The sequence below is a fragment of the Mercenaria mercenaria genome, chromosome 12 (genome assembly GCF_021730395.1).
Source record: "Mercenaria mercenaria strain notata chromosome 12, MADL_Memer_1, whole genome shotgun sequence".
Lineage (NCBI taxonomy): Eukaryota > Metazoa > Mollusca > Bivalvia > Venerida > Veneridae > Mercenaria > Mercenaria mercenaria.
Window position 1 is genome coordinate 35,504,621 of NC_069372.1, and position 26,006 is coordinate 35,530,626.

The 26,006-nt window shown below is 33.6% G+C and overlaps 1 protein-coding gene across 5 annotated transcripts in view; it reads left to right on the top strand.

The window, feature by feature from the left end:
- Positions 1-26,006, top strand: part of LOC123533861 (olfactomedin-like protein 2B) — a 147,073-nt gene that overhangs the window by 66,857 nt on the left and 54,210 nt on the right. The window contains exon 1 of one of the 5 annotated variants that reach the window (XM_053519634.1): positions 475-1,558. The exons of 3 other annotated variants lie outside the window; for them this stretch is intronic. In XM_053519634.1, the coding sequence (XP_053375609.1) occupies positions 1,326-1,558 (233 nt within the window). In that variant the 5' untranslated portion in view covers positions 475-1,325. Of the gene's footprint in view, positions 1-474; positions 1,559-12,828; positions 13,372-26,006 lie in introns of those variants that run through there. One more of the 5 variants, XM_053519631.1, reaches the window with a different exon arrangement.

Genomic DNA, 26,006 nt, shown 5'->3' on the forward strand with positions numbered 1-26,006 from the left:
ATGTCATGTAATAAAGACTAGTTTGCCGGTCATTAGTCAAAACGGTTTTTGACTGACAAGCCCTTAATACATGTTTTCAAATGAACGTGGATAATATTAATTACAAACATTACATACCTCAAGAAATGAAGAAGTTATACATGCTTTCATAGATGAACAGAAAAAGTATGTGCATCTTCGTATTAAACAGAATGTGTTTTACAAGACTACGATCAAAGACATAAACAAACAAACCCGAAACTTAAAGTTGTTTTTCTTTAACCATGACAAACGTAATTGTCAGCATAAAACAACATGCTATATTTCTAGATTAATTGAGCATGGCACACGATTGAGTACGGTATCTGCAATTCACATTTAATATAACCCTGAGGGCATACAACAGAGCTGTCTGCGATCAGTAGCAAGAATACATAATTACAGAGTTCCGTAACTTCATAATTGAATCTGCATATCATTCGAGAAGATGATTTGAATTCATTTGCGAAAATAATAGATGAAAGAATAGATATTATATAGATGGTAGTAATTTCTTATCGTATGAATAGTTTAATGTCTGCAAGATTGACTGAAGTGGCATAATATAATTTCAGTCTTTGAGCCATGCACTTAGAGAAAATAAGAAACAGAGAATTTGTATTCCACTTTTAAAACGGGATCAGTAAACAGAGATGGAATTTTAAGTCATTTGAATTGCTGAAGGGCTTTTATGTAAAAACTAAGTGAATGTGATAAAAAAATACCTATACGATGGTAAAATTCAACAATAACACGTGAATATTTATCTTTTATCAACGTTTCGGCGCTTATGCCTTGTGATTGTGAAATTATATTGTCAACTATTTTGTTCAGCATTGAATCAGTAACAGAAATTGTATTGGATCAGTGAAAATCTTCTACATTCAGGTTTTTACGTGGGAATAATGACACTCAAATATCAAGAGACCTGTGCATCATGAAGATATTAGTGCACTTGTTACAGTACAGAAGAGTTTGTTCATGCGGAAGTATTTCAAATGTTTCAAAGAATAGACGAGTATAAGATTCTAATGATGTTTCGGGGATTACTGGATAATTTCGGAGCATGGAATATACTGTTTTGGGTGTGTGTTATTACATTTATGGGCGGATAAAGGCAACATCTATTACTGTCAAATTTCAATGTAAAGAGAATAGACATTTTGAGCGGTGTACTCTTGCTATATATTAGGTGTTTTGACAGTTATTTAACCATTACATTTTATTGTTTCCCTTTAACATGTCAGACCATTCGAATACAGATAAATTTCTTGATGATTTAAATCATTTTTAAGTTTTAATGTAAAATGGAGCTAAAGCATGTGTTGTATTTGATATTAGTGCATATCGTATGTCTTATTTGCAAAATTCAAACAGCGAAAGAATGTGTGTACCAATATGATATGAAAAATAACCGTGTTAAAATCACGTGCGAAAAGGGTGCGGTGTTACATATAGTTGACGAAAACGGCAACACGTTACTTACCGGAGAATCGAGCAGCAGCACGGCAGATAGTCCTGTCGTTGTACAACTGAATAGGTAAATTTAATAAAAGCCTTTTTAATTGAATGAATGTTAACTTTTTATAGTGTCTTTCGCAATGTTTTCCTGATCTCCAGTCATTGTCATTTACAACAACAGCACCATACAGAAAGTAGTTTCATAACATATAATTCTGTTCGAAGTTACATTTACCAGCTGCCTTGACAACAGTCTAATAAATTATAGTTTGATATGACCGCTTGAGTATTCAGTTTATGACTCATATGTAAATTTATTAGGAAATGCTTCACCTTATTTTGATTAGACCCACTGCCATAATTATTCGTGTGCGCGATGGCCTGTCACACAGGGGATAGGAGTTCAACACTCCAATGGCGCCAGTTTGCATTGAAAAATTAAGGTATAATTATATTCATTTCTTGACTTTAATGTTATTTTTTTAATTGTATTTTTTACATTATTACTGCCATCTTCAAGTAAACATTATTTCAATGCATAAATACCATCCATCTATTGTTTCTTTATAATTAATAACGAAACAGATATTACCAAACGTAACGGATGGCCATATGATTTTATTTTATTTTTATCTCCCATAAGTATATATGAATTTACAACTAATGTTTTAAAACTGTTTTTGCTTGTAAGGTTTATGGTTTTAGCTCACATCTCGGAGTGTACTATGGCGTACACTCCCCGGTCGTGCCCTGTTCCACTACTTTACACAATACCTTCTATGAACCCTGTGGTGGAAGATGGTGAAACTTTGCTTTGATGTGTTTTTGATCGTCCTCTTTAACGTATTAAATGCGGTAGTGGTTTCCAAAGCCATAAATATGAATTATTTTTCAAATGACAATTTAAAATACCAAGCAGTCATTCAAAGAACTCATCTTCTGTTCATTTTTTCTCTCATATATATCAAACAATCAGATGCAAGAAATGTGGAAAGTAAACACCCATGATAAAGCCTTATTATATGGATCTCAAGTATTTAAAGATCAAAAGAGAACAGTTTCGCTGTTTGAAAACCAATAAATGAGCCGTGCCATGGGAAAACCAACATAGTGGGTGTGCGACCAGCATGGATCCAGACCAGCCTGCGCATCCGCGCAGTCTGGTCAGGATCCATGCTGTTCGCTTTTAAAGCCTATTGGAATTGGAGAAACTGTTAGCGAACAGCATGGATCCATCCTGGTCGCACACCCACTATGTTGGTTTTCCCATGGCACGGCTCAAATCTTCTATGTGAATATATAAATAAAGTAAGAATGTAAACAATTCAGTATGAATATTACATATCGCTACATTTCTGTTTTTATTAAGTAATGCCATAGAAATGATATGATAATAGTTCGTTTAAATTAACAGCGAAATCCAAAAACGGCTGCAGGGACATCTACGTTTTGAAGTGAACAGTAAATTGTAAACGTTTCATTGTGTTTTTATATTCTTCTGTGGCATTGACAAGAAATATCATGCTAACCCTTTTTGTCTATATCGATTTTTATTATATAATAACTGTCTATTCTTCATTTCAGTATACTGCACTTTAGGGTAGTTATGTACTTCCCCATCATTTTTCTACAATATAGAATTTAATTAAACACTGACTTTTCAAACCTTTAGAAAAGACCTGAAGATTCGGCAAATACAAGATAGCATTGTGTGCTTAAAATCTGGATCGGCTGATTTGAGAAAAAAATTGACATCACACAAGATTTTATATATGATGGATGTCTATAGGAAAATCAAAAGTTTCATAACATTTTTACATTTTTATGGATAGAATATTTTTACAGTGTAAATTTTGATGAAACTTCTCACAGCCGTAAATAAGCATATGACTTGTAATGTTGTAAGTTGATGTGCTTTGTTTTGAGATATTTGCCCATGAGCAAAGAGATTCAGACATTTTAAGCTAATTTTAAGACATTATTTTGAATCATTAAACTTGTTAAACGTTTAAACTGTAGAAAGATTGTAACGTTGCTGTTTTAATAAATGTGCCCATGGGTTGCTATTAATTCATTAAATGACATTTATTTTTGTATGCCGGGTCCATGACATTTCGCCATTACTTCCGGTTTATCAAACGTGCAGAACTACCTTAAAAGTGTGAAATGGTGTCTATTTGATCTAAGTATTAAAACATTTCATTCTTTTTTCTATATTTCTGCATTTTCCTCCTTGCGAGCAGTCATATATTTATATTTCCTTATGTCGAATATTATTCCGTTCATCGGTAAAATTATGTGGCTGTCTGTGGAGCCATTAGTCATTCTGTGCTTTATTAAACTGACTTAGTTCTGTAATAATATATATGCATCCAACTAAGAACAGTTTATCTTCATTTGTGGATATGTTTTCAATTTGTTATATCATTATAATAAAACAAGAAACAGTTTAATATACCATATTTGATAACGATAAACTGTAAACACCAAAGCTTAACTAATTAGTTTTAAACTTAAACTGTCACTATGAAGAACAGGGTATAATAGGTGTTTGAATGAGTTGAGATTTTATTTTGCACAAATACATATACCAAGGCATAAACTGTATATTGTTGTTGTGTTGCAAATGACTGGTATGTTTTTGTAATTTCTGCTCAGAAAAGTTGTCTTAAATCTATAGTTTAATGTTACGTAATTTTGAGGGAAGCCATACTCACGTTTTACTGATCTTATCAAATATTTTAAATGAGAATGAAATAAAATGATCGTGTCCTGTATTTTATCTTGAAAGTGCATACATGTAAAACTGAACCTGTACTGAGAGAAAATAATCTGAGTCTTCAGCCATTTAAGAGACTCATAGAAATTTCGATTTGTGAATAAGTCCTCATTTATACCCGGAAATATGTTTGGTTCTCTCCCGAAACATAGGCAATGTGACAAGTCTTTTTACTTGAGGATAAAGTAACACAAATGCCGAAAAATAAGATTAACGTGAGCGGTAATGCTTTTGTCGAATCTGAAAAGCAGAGAGTAGTCGGATATGCCATCGATGAGAGATATAAAATAACCTCTGTAAAATGATTGTTATTAACAGACAAGTTTCTCTGGTATTTCATATCGCGAAGCTTCTCATTAAACAATTGTTATTTGTATACAGTGGGTATTTAGGAACGACACTCATTTATGCTTTATTGAATATATATATATATAAAGGGTTCGCATTTATTCTAGCCAGAAAGATATTGTACGATTATGCTTTTCAGTTCATACCTGTGCTGGTAGTTTGTATAAAAAATAAAGCTTACGTACGTTGATATAAGATGTGTGCCGAACTAGATTCTCCTAGTCTCATATGTAAATCAGTTTTCAGAACATTCCAGTTACCTATCAGTTAAATAAGAAGATTCTTTGGAAGCATATAACGGAACCAAGCAGAACAATAGTACTCTCTAAGAGTGTGTGGCGAAGAAAAGAAAATGAACGAAGGTAGTTCTATCTATCTTATTTCAAATAAATTGTAAAATTTTATCATTTTGCGTGGCGGCTATATTGTCTGTAGTTGGCCTACTTTCTGATTAGTGGCCCTAGCTGTGTTTTTTGTGCTCAAAAGTTCCAGGAAGTCCACGGTTTTAACTTTTCATTTTTGTTGATCTTTGTGTTAAATAACTGAGTAATATTCTGATGATATTTGCATTTATATTAACTAATGTAAAACGGCCGAATAAAACTTTTAGATAGTCCTAAGTCTTTGAAATTGTGTTAGTATTACAAGATATTTTGATCGTACACAAACAAAAAAAGAAAAGAAAAGAAATAAATATAAGTTATGAATTCTATAACTTTATTATTCACGGTAATCTTTCGATTTGCCAAAATCTGTAAGCATAAAATAACACACTGTCTTCCTAAATTAATTTTAGCATAGAACTGCTAGGATATGGTATCTGCAATATACAGTTAATATCACCCTAGAGGCATTCAGTATAGCAGCTTGCGATCAGTGGCAATGGTTAATAATTAATCAAAGAGTTCCGCTACATTCTAATTGAATCTGCATTTTATTTTTTACACTTTCTGTATTTGTTTTGTTGTATAATAAAAGATAAATGAAGATAAAGGGAAATATATAAAAGAATGGTAGTAATTTCCGTTCGTGCTTATTGTTAAGAGTATTTGTTAGAGGCACAACATTCAGGCTGGGTAAAAGAACATACTGTTAATTGCTTTGTCCTTCATTTAATTAGTACTTAGACCATTGTTGATAAAACAACATCTTCTATCAGTCACGGTATGTTTGTATCAAGAGACGACGTGTGCAGAACGAAGGTAATTGCACTGTAGAGTTCGTAAATGCGATTTAACAAAGCAATGGCCGTGCAGACCAACGCATGTAGTTTTCGTGAAGTAGTAGGCCGCCTCAAATAACTGGAAAATTTGGTTACGTAGACAAAAATGTTTCGTGTGTGTTGGGTAAAGGCATTACAATTGTATAAAATTATGATAGGTATTTCGGTCTATGTGCATATAAAAGGCATTGTAATTATGTTTAAATCAGAACAAGATCGGCAAAGACTCAGTAAAACCTTTAAGATGATTTTTTTAAGTATAGAAACCACTGAAAGGTAATTCAAACAGAACACACTAATACTAACTGTATCAGGATGTATATATATTAGCCAACTACCATTTAATTGTTTAATTACTACTTCATCCAGTCAGAGAGACACAGCTTCATTACTCAAATACTTCGTACCATTTTCTTACTGTTTTGCACATTATAATGAAGTGATAACGCATGTTTTTCGTGTAATAACGTCTGCGGAATCCCGAGGGATTAGTTGGTGCCCAAGCCCGTAGGGCGAGGGTACCGATGTATAATTATCTTGCGAAATGAAAAAAGTTAAACTGCATTTTGCACATCATCTGTAACCTTCAATGGCATAAAACAACGCAATGTCTTCGGAAAGAAAATTCAGTATGGTATAATCTAAAACGCAATATCTGCAATTCACGTTTAACAGCACACGAGGGCATTATATAGAATTTCTTGCGATCTGTCGCGGGAATAAATTATTAATCATAGAATAGAGTTCTTTAAAATCTTAATTTTAATCTGCATTTAATTTGCGAAAACTTTATGAATACAACAGTGTAAAAGATAGAAAAAGAAAACAGTTTGTAGTGATAATGACTTGGCATTCATACAAATTGTGAATTCAATTGATATTCTTCTGTCTTCTTTTGTTGTTGTTGTTTTTCTTCTTATGGTTTGGTAGAGAGAAATTTCGTCATTGACTGAAACGTTCCAAATCGTATGGAATTGTTCGTTGTCGGGACTGTTTAAGTGCCGTATGGCGGCTGTAAAAGTCTCCCCGTACTTGGATTCTGTGTTGTTATTATTTTCTGGTCCTTTGGGATCATGGAGTCCATTCAATACAGTCATGTATCATAGAGTTCCGCTTCAGCCGGTGCTAGGGGACGCCAGAGGGGTTGCGCTTTTCATTGCCTCTCATGAACAGACTCAATCAAACCGAGTTTGCTATTATATTGCTTGGTTGTATTATATGCTGCCAAAGGATCTTCTTACAGATTTTATTAGTTTTCAGACAATAAAACATTTTTTAAGAACTAAATAATTTACAAAAAGATCAGATGTTTGTATCTGTAATGAAATTTCTCATTAAGTATTAAATTAAATATTGATAAGGCTAGCATGGATTTAGATAAATTTCTCGCTTTGAAAATGATAAAAACCAAGCATGAATATCTAAATGTTCTGAAGTGCTTGAGTAAATATAGATATATACACATAGAATCTAATGTATCTGCCATAAATACCTCCTCTTAATGATTTGAAACGCCACGGAGTGCGCTCTGCTGAATTATTGTAACGTACAAAATCGGGAAAAGGTGCAGCGGTACCAGACCAAAAGCGCAACTACCGAAGATAGTCTTTCCATTTATTATGTGCTTCTTAACGGTTGAAATTATTTGAGGTTGTTACACAATTAGTTCCCAAATCTACATTGATCACACATTATTTGTTTTGGGAAAAAACATGATATGTGCCTGCTATTATTTATTTTTAGAAAATAATAATTTCAAAAACTCGATTACTTCCATATTTTTCCAGGTAACTCTCTCAATGTGTGTACACATATCTCCAGCCCTTTAAAAAGAAGATAACATAAATTTTATATAACATTACAACTAATGTGATATCATGATATTGGTTTAAAACGTCTTCTGATAACAGGCAATGATAGAGAAGTTTTGCAAGGTCAGAATGTAACCAAGCAGAGTTACTGCAGACTAAGCTGAATAGCATCTGTTCACAAGAGGTAATGGGAAGCGTGCAAAACCCCTCATTCACCTTAAACAGCTCTGCAAGTGTTTGGTTACTTGTCGCTTATTTGCTTTCAAAAGATCTTCTGATAAATCTGATGTGACGTATATCAATTATGATACACCCTGTACACATTTTGTTCATAATCTCATAATAGATAACGATTATCTTTTCTGCATAATTATGTACTTTATAGGCATATTGTATATTAGAGATTGGTAAACTTGTGTTACAGTAATAGGTATCAACATCAAGTTGAAGCGCCTTTTTCTCTGGGATCGAAAATTGTTATCCTAAGGCCTTTAAATATTTCCAACGTCCTATTTTGTTTAACTTTAGAAAAATAAAGATATATAGAGCATATTGGACTACCTCTCTGATTTTTACAGCCGACTTATAGATACATTCAGTCAGTCACTAATGTCAGTAGAAGACGAAGGTGAAATGAACCCTAGAGTCTACAGTAAAGAATGCCAGTTTGTCAGTTGTAGACTAGATACGAAATCATATAGTTTCTGAAATCCTCCGTACAACAACAATAATGTAATTTTTTAACGTTCAGACATAAAAAAATAGTTGTATGTCAAATAGGAACGCTATGTATATATTCCAAAGTATAAAGTTAAAATCGCACCAACATCACCCTCATTTACATTTTATCTAAGCATTTTAGAATAAACACTGACATATATTAAAATCTGTTTGATAAAATAATGACATACAAAAAGTGATTTACTTTACACATATTTCACTCTATTTTTCAAAAATGTTTGAGAAGCAATTCCACGGAATTTTCAATACACTGATAACCTCCTATCTTAAGACAAATAAATTGAAAGTTGATGGGATTTTTTATTATAGCATAACAAGTTATTATATGTCACTTTTACCCTCAGTCTATTAATAACGAAAAACAAATGAACCGAGTTCCAAAGTTCAGGTAATAGAATTCGTCCTTAAACCATGACAATTGAATTGCATTTTTTTTGGAAATCCAATTAAAACATGCTTGTCAATCATATTTTCTTAAAAAGAGCGCAACATAAACAATGCTGTTAAACTTCATCAACAATATTTGTTTAAAATACAGTTACTTATTTCTTAACCCTTCTATGAATGAACTGTTAATTAATGATTTTTTTTGCTTTTTCGAAAATAAACATTTCAACAGTCAATGCGTTGCTTTTCCGTTAGAACTCCAAACAGTTATTATTTCGTGGCAAGTATTTCAAAATTGTTCAGTTTTCCGAACTCGTTCGGTTATACAGTTTTGTTCAGACAGGCAGTTTTGACAGTTCTGTGCGGTTTGTAAGGCGCGAGTAAGTCACTTTGAAGTATTATCTACTTACTTGTTATTCTACACTTGAAATTTAAAACATCAACGTTAATATGTGCATGTGTGTGCTTTTAAACTTATGTATAGTCGCCGATGGTAACCCATGTAAGCAATTCCTTCAGATGTTTTTGACAGAATAATTTCCAATTCCTGAGGCTTTTCCTGTTCTTTAGTTATAATTGAAGTTGTAGGAACGGGGGATCGAACTCCATTTCTTACAAGAGCATAAAATTATACAATTTACGAAGATATCTCACTTTTTCCAGGAAAACCTACGATGTGAGATTTTATTGAAAGCAAAAATGTTTTAAGAAACAGTAATTTTACAAAATATTTCGATCTTACACTGAAACAAACACATACACTCTTTCTAGGTGTAATTGCGTAGACTGGTTTTCAATATGACAAAAATATTATCTTAAAAACATTAGAACAGAACACACTGTCTTCCTAAATAAATTGAGCATGGCACACCCTAGCTAGAATATGCGTTCTGCAATTCACATTTGTTCTGCCGCCAATGATGGAATAAATAATTAATCACAACTTTCTAGCGGAACATCATAACGTAATATTTATCGGAGAACCTGTCTTAATTTGTTTGTGTAAATTAATAGATGAAAAATAGATATGATATAAATGATTTAGCAATTTCCGGTAGTATAAATTGTGAATTCAATGGTAGCTATAGTCGCAAAACACGGGTAAATTCTATGTGCTAAGCACTAACAGCACAGAATACAAGGGAAAATAATTATTCTGTATTCAATAATAGATTTCTAAGCAGCCAAATACTGTTAAATACTCTCTTAATGTAGTAACAATCACATAAAAAAATATTGATACTTCACCAAGAATTGTCCGTGAACGGTTATATGTTACTCGAGTGAGTGTGTGATATTCGTTTATGTAAATATGCTATGCTGAATGTGTGTCTTAGCTATACATAAAATCAAAAATAGATAGAAATTTGAACTTTTTGAGCCTTTCAAATAATTGACAGCAATAAAGCAAAGCAAAAAAGCAACAATTTGAGGTATATTATACAAATTGTGAATGTACTACAAGGAAAATGTCCGAAACAACGAATCTAAGTAAGGGACGGATTTTTATGGATGTAACAAGGCTTTGTGATACTTATGTGATACTAAATTTATAAGATGATCCTTTGTAAGCATCGGATGCAAACGATCAAGGCCTTGGTCAACACTTGCATGGTTTCTTCCATAATTAAGAGTGGTGTTCTTGTAAACTACAAAAGGAATTATTTATGCTGTTCTGTCAGACAATTTGTGATAGAATGCATGGCATTTAAATGATATACAAAATGTGAATACATATAAGAGGGAGAGATAAAGAAGCAGTAACACCTCGCTTTAGCATGTTTTATTCACTTAATCAATTGCGTAACAACTGCACTCGCCTTTAGAAAAAATGATGTCTTTTTAAACTGATCAAATCAGCTACCATTTACACTTAAGTGCGTATTTTCCCTAAGCTATGGAGGAATTACATAAATTCAAAATTACACCAAACATAATTTATACTTAATTTAAACCATTAAGTTTAATTGGTGTACTTTCATCAATGAGATTACACAATTTGATTGTAAGTTGTGGTAAGTTTAATTTATAAAATATTGTTGACTTTAGAAGTAGCAAAAACGCACGTTCACTGAATGCAGCCCTCTCAAACCATGCATGTATAGGTGTATACATAGCGAATATATGTAAAAACTGCATGCGTATAAAAGATTTCAGTGTTACACCGTGATCAGCGATACACTACTACTGTTTGATATACTTCTTCCATAAAAGGTTTTTCTTAAATTCTTTGTAAATAGAAGACACTTCTTTAGATATTATTCATCCTTCTTATGAATGAAGAAGGTGGTAATTGATAATTTTTAAATTATTATTATACCTTGAATCTTAAAAACGATTTTGATTGCCTCTTTTATCGCTAATTTTGGTTGTCATTTGACCAAAAGAATGTTGTGAATGGTGCCATATAAAATTTTCAGGATATCTTAATCAAATAGATAATTATGTAATATTTCGATAAAAACGGTTTTCTACTTGAAACCGATTGTACATGACTTTTTTTATAGAGAAAATATATTTTTTCCATCAAAAGTACATGAATAAAGATTTTTTTTTTTCAAAAAATGAAAAAGAGAAATTCTACTACTACCCTTGGAAACCTTTGTGATGATGCAAATCTTGAATTTAATGTTGTAATTCAAATGCTGTGAAATAAAAAAATAAGTACGATATACATGCGGGTGGGTAAACCAGTAAATGTTTAATCTGGTTTAGCACAAGAAAGCAGCTTTAGACGCTTAACATCAAAAGTCATGAACTGTGTTGTTGTATCAGCAAACCAATGTTTTGGTTTAAGAGAGTAAAATTACTCGTGTTGTCTAAAATATTTGTTGTCTGGAATGAGTAAATTATCTGCACCAAGTTGCATTTTTCCTATTGGGAGAAACACTCGGGATATACGAATATATGTATTTTATTATGACAGATAGTACATGACCTAGACCCTTTCAAGAATTCGAACCGATTGTATTTTTAAATTTTTTTAAACGGTATTCATTTTTTGAGAAATTGTCAAAATTGTTCGTTGTACCATTTGCAACTGTTATCAATATGTAATTCTGTCAGTGGTAATTAACTTTTTTCTTACTGTACTAAATGTTTTGGATGATTATTTGTTCCACTTGCACAAATCTCGTTTATGGAGCTGATATTTTTAACAGCACTATATCATTTCCGAACTTTATATAGCTTACTCGCTTGTTATGAAAACACAATTCGTTATTTTACTATTCTGTGATTTCTTTCGAGAGTAAAAAGTTAAAACTGTAACTCAAATTCATTTTGCAAAGCGCCATATTCGAGCATTTAATTAAAATGGTACAAACTTGATTGCAGTACCTACAATTTACGCTTAATATCACCCATGGGGCATTCAGCAGAACTACTAGCGATTAGTGGCAAGAATAAATAATTAATCCTAGAGTCTCATAACATTCTAACTGAGTCTGCATTTTATCTGCGAAAACTATACGAATACGACAATGACATACATTTTGAAGCAAAGACGACATTTGTCATTTATATCAGTAGGTTTGAGAGGTTTTGCGAAAGAGCAGCTGTACTTTGGGTCATGTACAATTTTTAGTATGTATGCAACTTTCCAGGTTGAACTAAAATGCTCGAAGCCGGACCTTTGTTTTCAGACATTAAAAAACCTTTTCTAAGCACTCGATAATTTACAACAGATAATCAAGAGTGCGCACATGAAATTTCCAATGAAGTATTAATACAGGTTCTGCTGACAGTAAATGAAAATGGATATGTTTTTGTTTTTCCAAAATTTATTTATCAACCATTAATGAATATCTAAAGAATCTAAAGCACTTGAACACCGAACATATTTTACAGAAATATACCATACACTTGAAATCTAGATCTTAAACAGACGAATTTCGGAATTTCGATTAATGTCACAGAGTGCGCATTAAGGAAGTTTTGTAACGTATACAATCGGCAAAATATATCTTAAAGCGTATAGCTGTAGAACAGTGTATAAAATTCGTCAAGCGTTTATGTACCATTTAGCCACGAATGGACTAACTAGAGGAAGAAAAAGTAATAGAGATACTGATGTATTAATAAATTTAAATAATGCTTTTGTTGCAGATGTTAGTAGTTTGAACAGCGGATTAAACAGAGCAATTGAATTTCACAGCGTCATATAATAGTGCAGCTTTGAAACTTGGGTGTGTGCAATTTGCAATATGGGCGGATAAAGGCAAATGTTATTGCTATCAGTATACAGATATTTGAAACATTAGATAGCGACCATAAGAAACTTGCATTCTGCACACCAATGGCAAAATATTGGATAGATAAATCTCCTAATGCTCGCATTAAATGATAATTTCCGTGTTCAGGTGTGAAATGGAGCTTACGCAAGTGAACAGTATTTCAGTGTTTTTGCATATCCTTTGCCTTATTCGTTATAGCCAGACTGCACGAGAATGTTTATATGAGTATGATATGAAAAATAATCGCGTTAAAATTACTTGCGGAAAGGGAGCTGTGTTACATATAGTTGATCAAAACGGCAACACGTTACTTACCGGAGAAACGAGTATGAGTACGGCAGATAGTCCCGTCGTTTTTCAGCTTAATAGGTAAATTTCTGTTTATTAAAAATGTGTTTGTGTTTCAGTTAAGTAGATAACATTATTGTCTCACTTTAAATATTCTACCATACAAATACATGTATTTCCTGTCGCTTATAATTGCATGATTACAGGCTTTATAAAGTTTAACTATCCAGAAAGGAATATGAATAAATCAAAGAAGTTGTAAAGATTATTGAAAAAAGGGACTAAAAGACCGTTGTATCCCGGTACTATTTCATGAAGTCTAAATTATGCATATGTTGAAATGTAAGTCAGTCAGATGAATATGTTTTTCAGCTTACCATTTTGTCATTTGACTTGTTTTAAATTAATATTTCAAAATTCACAGCAAAAGCTTACACTGTTTTCGTTTCTTAATATAAAACTTGGTTCTTGCCACTTAAATAACTGACTGATAAATTTTTAATTAGGTTAAAATAATTACATATCGTAATGCAGTCCGAAACATTGAAAACCTAACTATTGAATAAAGTCGTGTCAAAATCTCGGTTAATAGGGATATTTGTACATGACATGTCCTTGTTACTGTTGGCATGTTGCGGTCGGATTTGTTGTTGCTATTTGCTGTTGTCATATCGAATCAGATTCGAGTCATTGTTTTGGCTTGTAAAATCTATATTTACATCATTATTTGAATGTGCAGTATGGCTGCAGCTATGGTGGCTGATTCCTGCCATTTCATGTTGGCATGTTGGCGGGGCGAATACACGACAACACGAAAACACGACAAAAACCTAATTTGTCGATTTTTCGTGGTGTCGTGTCGGCGGGGCGAAAACACGAAAACACGACAAATTTTACGCGAAAACTCGACGTTTAAAGGGCGCCGACATGACAGATTTATCTGTCGAGTTTTCATGTTGGCGGGTAAAAATATGTCGTGTCGGCGCCCTTTATTTATCGAGTTTTCGTGTGTTCGCCCCGCCGACACGAAAATACGAAAACTCGACAAATTAGGTATTTGTCGTGTTGTCGTGTTTTCGCCCCGCCGACACGACAATACGAAAACACGACAAATACATTATTTGTCGAGTTTTCGTGTTGTCGTGTATTTGCCCCGCCGACACGAAAACGTGAAAACTCTACAAATTAGGTTTTTGTCGTGTTTTCGTTTTGTCGTGTTTTCGCCCCGCCGACACGACAACACGACAAATTCTTTTCAAACATCTCTTATAAAATGTAGAGTTATTCTAAAGCCAGTGGCAAAGGGTTTTAGAAGCATTTTTTTCTATTCGAACGAACCGCCAATTCAAAATTTATTTATATTCACTAAAGCTGCATTAGGAGATTTGAGCTTATTAAACAGTACAATAAAATGTCAGATGTCAGTTATCGCTTAAAGAATACGAAGTGTATGTATTACTGACCAGGTTCCAGAATATTTCATTGGGGTGCAGGGAGCGGCAACAGTTAAAGACTGAAGGCGGCATTGGCGAGCCGAGTGGGGTTAGGTACGGAAGGGGTAGCCCCTCATGTTAGGTGGGTCAGGGCGTGTCTGCCTTTAAATGTTTGAAATATACATGTAAAATGGTGGCCTCTGCTGCAAATTTCGAGGTACGAGGGTTAACCCCTCCTGACAGTGGAGTCACAGGGTCTTTCCCTTGTCATTTTTGAAATATAAGTATGAAATGGTGGTCCCTGCTGCATTTCCCCCCAAAATTTGAGATACGTTAGGGGGTCATGCCCTCCTATTTAGTGGATCTCAGGGTATCCTCACGGACATTTTTGAAATATGGGAATGAAATGATGGCCTCTGTTGCATTTTTGGGTCTAAATTGCCGAAATAGTTGGGTTGGGTGCAACTATGACAAGTACAGGTCACTTTGGGGGTTGAGGTTGTGGGGGGGGGGGGGGCGGGGGCGGAGTTGGGATGGCACGGCCATCGGCCCAGGATCCGAGCCTATACAAATAGAAAAATAATTACGTATATGCGTGGGCCTCAATGAAGATTAACTTATTCACACGAAATACCCAACCCCCGATTCTCAAAATTTGAGCTCAAAAATGCAGCAGAGGCTACCATTTAATACATATATTTCAAACATTTAAAGGCAAAAACGCCCTGATCCAACTTACATGAGGGGTTACCCTCTTCCGTACCTAACCCCACTCGGCTCGCCGATGCCGCCTTCATTCTTTAACTGTTGCCGCTCCCCGCACCCCATTGAAATATTTCTGGAACCGGGTCAGTTATACATACACTTCGTATTACTCTACATTCTGTAAGAGATACATGTCTGAAAAGAATTTGTCGTGTTTTCGTGTTGTCGTGTTTTCGTGTCGGCGGGGCGTAAACACGACAACACGAAAACTCGACAAATACCAAATTTGTCGAGTTTTCCTGTCGGCGGGGCAAAAACACGACAAAACGAAAATTTGTCGTGTTTTCGTGTTTTCGTGTCGGCGACACAAAAACACGAAAGCTCGACAAATAAAGGGCGCCGACACGACATATTTATACCCTCTTAAACTAATATGTATTTTCATAGGTGTGACGCATTGACAATAGTGTTCTGCAGTGATATTTACATATCCGTTTTCGGATTTGTTGGTAACGTTTGTCAGACAGTAGGCTCGTATTGATGCAGGCTTCAAATCGTGGTGCTGGATCTAGGTATTAACATCAAATGGATTAAGTCATTTAAATTTATTGCCATGGACAAAAGTAGTGCCATTTGCTCAGGGTTCCTAAATACAGCAATAAAATATATAAATATTTCATACGTGTGTACACTGTACTCTCTATAAATAAATCTCAAGTAAATATCATAATTCATGTTGGCAGAGATAGCAGAGAAAAACAGCTCATACACATCTGTTCAACATTCCTTACTGTACCTTTAGATTGTCAGAAATTCTGCTACACGTAGAATCATGTCTCGTAGAAATGTTAACAGCAACACCTGTCAGACAAACGACACGAAATGTTTGCATGCCTAAATGAATTCGATATATAAAGAAATAGATCAAGTATTGTTTACATGCGAAATATTATACATGTAACTGGTTTCGAAACTCGAAACAGACGGCCCGCATGCTTTTTGACAAACGAGTAACTACGGAAAGTAATTTGAAGTAAGACTGGACGTAATTGCATGGCAATACGTTTAGATCAGGTTATTATTTTTACCTATTGCATTTTAGGGGGAAATATTTAACAAAGTCAGAATCAGAAACATTGACATATGACACAAAAACAAGGCATCGCTGACAAAAGACCTGTCAGGGACTTGGACCCAACTGATCGGAACCTACAACCAAGCACTAACGTTAATACAATTGTGATTATATAGACATGGTATGATGACGCTCGAGGTAGAAGATATTGAAACGTTCATAGCGTCTTTTATCAGACTTTTTTTCTCAATTCGAAGTCAGTCGAAAACCTCAAGCAACCTTTGGTATAGTTCCTCTTTTCTTGCATTGATTGTGCCTCTGATAATTTAGTAATTCTGAGATAGATAGTGATAGTCTATTAAAGGGAGTGATAGATAAGTCTGCATAATTCACATATTAATTACTAAAATGTTTAGCAGAGAAAACAAAAGGAATTAATTCCATGGAAAGTGCCAAACAAACTTACAGCATAATGTAAATCTTTTAGAGAAATAGTAGAATAACTGTTTCATGGACACGCAATAGCACACTCAATCGATCACTGCCGATAACTGCACTTACCCTTATATATTTCGTATAGTGTAGAGATGGTACCTAAAAAATTCAAATTCATCTTTATAGGTTTTTTTCAGACTGAAATGATAGCTAAGTGCACCAATTTTCTAAATATATTCATGGTTTTCCTCTTCTCTATGTCAAAAATAGAAATATTTGATATCTAAAAAATGACTTTCTCAAAATATCTGAAGCAAAATGAACAACTCTTGTATTGACTGTTTTTCAAAGATTTTAGGACTTCCCCAATTATAGTCTATATCAAAAGCTCCCACAGCTAAATAAATTCAATAGAGTATAAGGTAAGTTTACTCTACTTTCAACATTTTGAAAGAGCCTATACTGAACTTCCTTTTGTCTTTTAATGAAGTCAAATTCCAAGACTAGCCAAGAGTCTTAAACGCTTGAAAAAATTCTGAGTGAAAGAGAATGACATGCTCTTTATTATAAGCTTACCAAAACCATACGAAAAATGTACCTTGAAGAAGTTATTAAAGATTTTGTATTGTAAACAAACCCCTACACCATTTTACTATCAATATTTTCCACTCATGAATGCACTCAATTCAGGTGATAATTGTTGATATATTTGTAAATGAGAGGCCCCAACAAAAACCTTTTTTCAAGTTGTGTAAACAGTATAAGTTTTAAATTAATGTTGATATCTGAAATTATCCGATTACTTTGTTTTCAACAATAAATAAAACACCTTTTAGTTTGTTTAGGGTAATTGACCTGTAACGAAAATCATCAAATAGAGTAATCTCCATATACTTTTTCAGCATTTATTCGTTTTTCAAGGAAAGCAAATGATCGTGCTAGTTCCCTCCAGAGAATGTTTAAATTGAGAATTGCTTAAAATACATTACATAGAGTCATTACCTGTCAGCTACCTTAACATGTAGTAATTACAACCATTACCTTAAAACATTGTAATTATATTTGACGACAATGAATTTTTGTGTTACCAATTTAACTTTTTTTGTTATTTCTCATTGTTGGATATATACATTTTATATTTTGATATATAAATGTTGTGTAAACCAATGTATCACCATTGAGAACAATAAATAAACAACTTTGGCTAAAAGATCAAAACTTAACGTTTCTTAATGTCGTTAATTTTCTTCAAAGGAATGTATGCATTATTCTATATAATCTTCATGCATTACTAAACTTTCTATCAGGGCCTCACTACAACTTACAAAATAACTGTCAGTGTAAGTCATGAGAAAAGCATGCATATTGTATATTGAATACAAAGGGATTTAAACAAATGTAGGTCATATTTTGTCTGCCTGATAAGTTGTTTGAAAAAGGACCTATCTGATTTTTCTTTCACTTTTGATCAATGTTTAATGTTGGCTTCAGTTTATTGATCAATTCAGAGTTGTCCCCCTTTGATTTATTTGGGTAAGTACCATCTCTATATAGTGCAAATATTGACGACTTTCACTCTTATGTCTGCTATATATGCGATAACCGAGCGGTCTTGTTAGCATCAAGTAATGATCTTTCCTGTGTTTTCCTTAATAATTGGTGCTTTGTTTCATCTCATTGATTGATAAAAACAAAACAGAATTATTAAAGATCTTACATCAGATAATTTTTAGTAAAAGAAAGCTGATTCAGCAGAATTTAAGGAGAGTCGGGTGGGTGGGGTGTTAATGCCATCTTTTTTTTCAAACTTGTTTGAGTTATGGTTATATAACTGCAAGCATTTAATCCAATAAGTATTTGTTGTACTAACTTGTTCTCTTCTAATACGGATCGCGGGTTCGTGAGTTCGATCCTCGGGCTGGGCGTATGTTCTCCGTGACCATTTGATAAAGGACATTGTGTCTGAAATCATTAGTCCTCCACCTCTGATTCATGTGGGGTAGTTGGCAGTTACTTGCGGGGAACAGGTTTGTACTGGTACAGAATCCAGGAACACTAGTTAGGTTAACTGCCGGCCGTTATATAACTGAAATATTGTTGAGAAAAGGCGTTAAACCCAAAACAAACAAACAGACATACAGGACAACACGTATGAATAACAAAATTTAGTACTGTATATATATCATTTTAGTAGAATGTAGAACTAGCTTCGTAAGAGTAGGATGTTGTCATGTAATACATTACCCATGACTCACTAAAAGACCAAAAGGAAAGTAACCGTTCGGACGGATTATGAAAAAGTGACAGATATGAACTGTAACAAATTTTAACTTTTTCACACATTTTTTTTCGATAAAATTCAAGATAAAAAAGTATAAACAAGGCACTGTCTTTGAACACTGCATTATGCATTGATACTCTTCAATGCGGTTTCTGTGTTTTACCTCTCATGAACAGACTCAATCAAACAGAGTCTGCTATTGCTCTTTTTGGTTGCATTCTTTGCTTCCAAAGGATCTTTTTATAGAATTTATTAACTATCACAACAGCAATCTTTAAGTGCCGTGTGGCGGCTGTCAAAAGTCTCCCCGTACTTTGATTCAGTGTTGATATGTTTTCTGGTCCTTTGGGATCATGGAGTCTATTTAACATATGTGTAAAAGAGTTCCACTTAAGTTGGCGCTAGGGGGCGTGGGAGGTGTTGCACATTTCATTACCTGTCATGAACAGACTCAATCAAACCGAGTCTGCTATTATTCTTTTTTGTTGCATTCTTCTTTACTTCCAAAGGATCTTTTTACAGATTTTAGTACATTAAACGGCAGAGCTGATTTCAATCCGTGGCAGAAACAAATGTTGCGTAAAACTCTAAATGTGTTTTATTTCTTTCTTTTTATTTGTTTGGTTCAACTGTTACTTTCTAGTTTTTTATTGTGGATGATACCAAGATACCTCTCTAACTGAGTATCAATTCAGGCTGGGCAAGCACCTAGACAAAACCGCTGACATTCTAAACGACTGGATGAGTGGAAACTTTCCACAAAAAAGAAAACTATACTCAAAGCTATGTATCAAACTCACAGCATTGGTTCGAAGGCAGCGACCTCCGCCTCTCAGCCAAGTAGGCCCAAACATTCTAACTAAATCTTATTTGTGTTTACAAATTATACAAATATGAAATTGTTTGAAAATGACGATGCCACATGTCATAATTATATATAAACTTAATACCTATTAATGTCATATTCTTGTCATATATTTGTGATAAAGTCTGTTGAGTATAGTACACTATAAAATAGATTGTCTATAATTCACGTTTTATATAACCATGAGGGCATTCAGCAGAGCTGCTAGCGATAAGTGTCAGAAATAAATAATTAATCACAGTTTTCCATAACATCCTAATTGCATCTGCATTTTATTAGCGAAGAAAATATTTAAAGTGATGATGATGATTCTTGTTTATCAAAGGTGAGAACTTACTTAATATTAGGGTTGTGCAAACAAGAGAACTTTGCGTCATGCACTATTATATCTGGCACATTCAGTTCATTACAAGATAGTTCGGTGCCGAGACATTGTGATTAATCAACAGAAAAAATATTTTAAGTACTCAGTACTTCACAAAATATAACTTTTATTACTTTTCTCATTAAGTTTTGAAACAGGTAGTGCTGGCAGCATGGAGAGAGATGGATGTATTCGCTTTGAATTGGACCGTAAAACCATGAATAAATACTGAGACACTCCAATATATATACAGATGAAATCTCGTATTTAAGCATTTGAATGCTAGGAAATGCCATGAAGTGGGCACTTTTGAGTTCCATTACGTTGCGTATAAGATCTACATAGTATGCTAAGGGGTTAGAGGGACGTTGAATTACCCCTCACATACAATCAAACCGATCTGGTTATTGGCTTGCTTATTATAGTCTATAGTAGTTGCTTTCTATTCTTATAGATTCGATAAACTGCCGCAATAGCGGTCTGTAAATACCATGAATTTTATTGACAATACAGAGAAGAAGGTAAGTGTATCAAAATTAAATTGTTAATGTATAAGTTTACAGTATTGAGGTATCCTGGTATTTTTCCAGGGGCCTATATTATGTGCCTGATGGAATATTAATACCACTTACTTGTACAAAGTCAAAAGTTGTCAGAGGAAAACAAGCATAGCCGATTTTTAATTTACCATTTATTTATTACCATCCGTCTAATTATTGCTTTAATCATTCTGCAACAAATAGTATGTACAGGTTGTGTTAGTTTCTCTTTATATAACTTAATTGTTATTTTCCTGCTGTTCTAACTACCGACTTATACATTATTTATTAGTTTCAATATATAACATATATTTAATCATTTTGCAATGCGACATTACATTACATATTTATTACCGGTATACTGTTCATTATATGAAACCTAGTCCTGCTAAATTTCTATAATGACTTTGTCCATCAAATTGGACAGTACCATTAACTGCTTAAAGGGGTGCATACCAAAAGGTACGTGTCTTGCGTAAGACCTAGACTCCTAGCTCCAAGGTTAAGGTCACACTAAGAAGTCAAAGATTAACAGGGTCTGTTTCGTGTCCAGTCTATAAATCTGCCATTTATCAAGGTAGTTGAAAATAACTTGGTTCAGATGTCAACCCTATTGAGAAGGTGCGTCACGATTATGACCCGGGCTGCTAAGGTCAAGTTCAAGGTCACAAAGATGTTTGTATTTTTGTTTTTTGCGCATACAACTGTAGCATTCTTTGGCACGCTTTGGGGGCATTTGTTACCAATAGTGACAGCTCTTGTTGTTGTTTATGTGACAAATTAAATAATTGTTTGAGCATCTTCTTTTGGAAATGTAATAGGTTTTCGTGTTCAAATCCTGGACCCGGGTCTCAGTTTTGAGTAAAAATGAAACAAATCATCTACATTCATTTGCGACTGACAAATAGTACATTTTGAGACTTCTGATGGTTCATCTTTGTTTAATGTATTTTCTGAAGATATCTATATTTCATAACTCTATCTCTGAGGTATATATTAATATACCTGTTGGCGGGGGATATCATCTGTTCAACATTTCTTATAAATTATATACAGTGTCAGAAATTGAGACGTCGATTGTTCATCTTTGTTTAATGTATTGTCAGAAGATATCTATAATTCATAAATCTGTACTTTTCTTACTCTAAGGTATATATCAATATTCCTGTTTGTAGGGGATACCATTCTGTTCAACATTTCTTTTATTACTTATGACTACATTACTAATACGATTCTGATACAGTTCTTCAAGTCATCATTGAAGGCGCATAAAGGGCGTTTTTGTATGCGAGACCATTTCATTTTTGACCAACTTAAACTTGTGTTGGGAGGGGATATTGCATTAGGAGTATTAAAAAATTCTCTACCCTGTGAACAGAAAGAATCAAACAAAAGTTGCAATAATTTTGCGCGTTAACTTTGTGTATCTATTCTTCCAAGAAATTTGCTAATATATTTAATTTGTTTTTGTTTAAATCATTTGAAAACTCGCACCATACACATTGTGTGTGGTTGGGGTTGCTGTATGAATACTAATTGACATTTGTTTCACTTAAACTAGAAATTTATATTGTCCTTCCTTTTTACACACATTGTGTTTGGTTGGGGTTGCTGTATGAATATTAATTGACATTTGTTTCACTTAAACTAGACATTTATATTGTCCTTCTGTTTTACATTTGCCGATTGTACTTTTAACGAACCGTATGAAGGTCAGCAACTGATTCAATGACATATAAGACAGTGGCGAGACTGTGAATTTACTCGAGTGGTCAAAGACAAACGACCCGTCTGGATTTATGAGTAAATTAATCGACATTTATGTCACCAGATGGAAAAAGCAAAATATATATCTAAATCGGGGTGAGTTTCCCAGTGATGTTTTGCATGTGTTGCATCACTGTTTTCCTTCAGATATTCGGTTAGACCTCGTTGCTTACAGGCACATATATACCAGACTAACAATAGTTCAAGCACGGATACGATGGGAGCTGAATACTCTCACTCATTTTTGACGCGACAGCCTTTCAAAATATAACAAATCAGTGCCTGCCGTACCTTGTGGAAAAAGTGTAACTTCAGCAAAAAGATTTTGTCATTCCTATTTGCAGTTTAACAACAAAAAAGAAAAGAAAAACAAATTACCCCAAATTTTTACGCTATGTGTAGACATGTAGACTGCGTGCATTTCTGTAGCCCTGCACCTAGAGCAAACAAGACGCAGGTTGATTACGTATTCCTTATATTTTAATAAGGTTAAGCAAGCAAAATTTTAATAAATATTAACTAAATATACGGGTACCTAGAACAGAGATGCAAGAACCATCTGTATTTTTGATGAGGATGGTATACAGAATGCATGATATTATTCATACTGTTCTATACATATATGATATGTTTTTGTTTTGTTTTTTGTTTTCTTTTTTTAGCAGAATCAAAGCACAGTTATATCTAAAATGTATAAGGTTGTCAAATAATAAACTGGACAAACGGAATAATTTTCTGACAATAATATTGCCAATTTTATTATCCATATTGTCAGAACTACAACAGACATCCTCTACGAATATCACGAGCCTTGTGTAACATAGAAGTAAATGCAAACTTGTTACAGTGCAAAAGTGTTGTTTAATAGCATATATAACGTTGTTAGAATTATTAGATAATTTAAAGGCATGTATTGACTGTGTGAATGTTTCTGACTTCTCAATAGGCAGGTTAAGGCATAAATTAATTGCTATCAAGTGCAGAAACCCCCTCATTATCATCCCAGACTGAATAAATTTCTTCATGATCTTATATACTTTTACTAATAAATTTTTGTTTCGAATGTGAAGTTGAGCCTAAACACATGACATTGTACCTTGTATGTCGTTTGTCTAATATGTAACATTTAATCAGCATGTATATATATGTATATGTATATGTGTGTTCGATTATTACACATTGATATAGAAAATAACCGTGTGAAAATCAGGTGTGTAAAGGGTGCAGTGTTACATATGGCTGGCGAAAATGGCAACACGTTACTTACCGGAGAAAAGAGTATCTGTACGACAGAAGATCCTGTAAAAAGTGACGGGTGGGGATAGAGGGAAGAAACACCAACGGACAAATCAATATATACATAATATATAAATCGAATCGGACAGAAAAACAAGTTGAATTTATGGCGCCTACTTAGAGGGTTGGTATACTAGATATAGAAAGCGTGCGGGTTGAACACGTTTAGGGCATTCCAATTTTACCCTATTTTAAACTAGTTAGACAACACAGTGTAAATAAAAATAATGCCCCACTGAGAAAAACAGTAGTGATAAAACACCAATCTCTAAAACAAACAAATTGTGTCAACCCGAGATTTAAGTACACCGACGGGCTCAGTAACTTGTCCGAGGAGGTCAGATCACCGAGAGCTTATCTTTTATGGCACGACTAGGCATATTACAAGACAAAAAACTCTTTCCGTTCTTTTTTGTAGGATTTATGAGATAAGCATCACAGTGTCTCACACTTGAGTACTATTCACACCATCAAATAAAAACGCATGGAGACTAACTATAGAGCTGTCAGTCACCAACAATGCACTGTGCTTTAAATTATTTTGCATCGTATCATGCCTTAGTAAAGGTTCTAACACATGCTGGAATAAGATTCTTATTAGTGTGTTTATTTTTGCGTAGGTTATTAACTACATTCTCACAGTATACAGGGTGTGTACAAAAATGTAAAACTAAGTTCGAGAAGTGTTTATGTCTGCGCCGTACTTCTGTATATAATTCATTGTAACGACCGTTTCGAAATACAAAGATTTCTAAAGCTTAAATCCGCTTATGTCTGAGCAAGTTCTTGCGATAATAATAAGTTGTGTTTATATAGACTTTGTATGATGACGCACGAGGTAGTAGGGAATATTGACATGTTCAAAGCATAAATTGTCTTTTATCAGATAGTTTTGTTTCTTAATTCAAAAGTCGAAAACCTCAAGTAACTTTTGGTATAAATCCTTTTTTCTTACATTGATTGTTCCTCTGATAATTAAGTAATTCTGAGATAGATATTGATAGACGAATACAGTGATAGATAAGTCTGCATCATTCACAAATTAATTTCTGAAAAAGTACAGCAGAGAAAACAAAATGAATTAATTCAATGGAAAGTGCCAAAAAACCTTACAACATAATGTAAATCTTTTCGAGAAATTATAGAATTACTGTTTCATGGACACGCAATAGCATACATAATATATCTCTGTCGATAGCTGCACTTATTTTAGTGCACATATTGACGATTTTTACTCGTATATCTGCTTTATATACTATAACCGAGAGGTCTTGTTAGCATCTTTCCTGTGTTTTTTCTTAACAATTGATGTTTTGTTTCATCTCATTGATTGTTAAAAACAAAACAGAATTATTTATGATCTTACATCAGATAATTTTCGAATAAAAGAAAGCTTATTCAGCAGAATTTAGGGAGAGTAGGGTGAATGGGATGTTTGAGTAATGATTATGTCCCTGCAAAGTGTGTTTTTTTAGATTATATTCCAGTATTAACTTGCTCTCCGCAAGTTAAGTGTCTCATACAGAAGAACACGTACACATAAAAAATTTAATGAATTAATTTTATTTAATGAATTAATTTTGTAGGTTGGAACTAGCTTGGCAAGAGTAGGACGTTGCCATGTAATACATTACCAGCGACTCACCAAGAGACCAAAAAGACAGTAACCAAATATTTATTCCTCGCTTGGACGGATTAAGAATATGTTGAACAGTTACAAAATTGAAATATTTTGCCAATTATTCATACAGTTCAAGATAAAAATGTATAAACAAGGCACTGTCTGTGAACACTTCATTGAACACTGACAAATTAGAACGCAGTATCTGTGATTCCCATTAAACATCACAGATGGTTTAAATTCATGGCAAAAACAAATGTTGCGTAAAATACTAATTATTTATTCTTCCTTTTGATTTTTTATTTGGTTTAACGTACCGCAGACACAGTTATAAG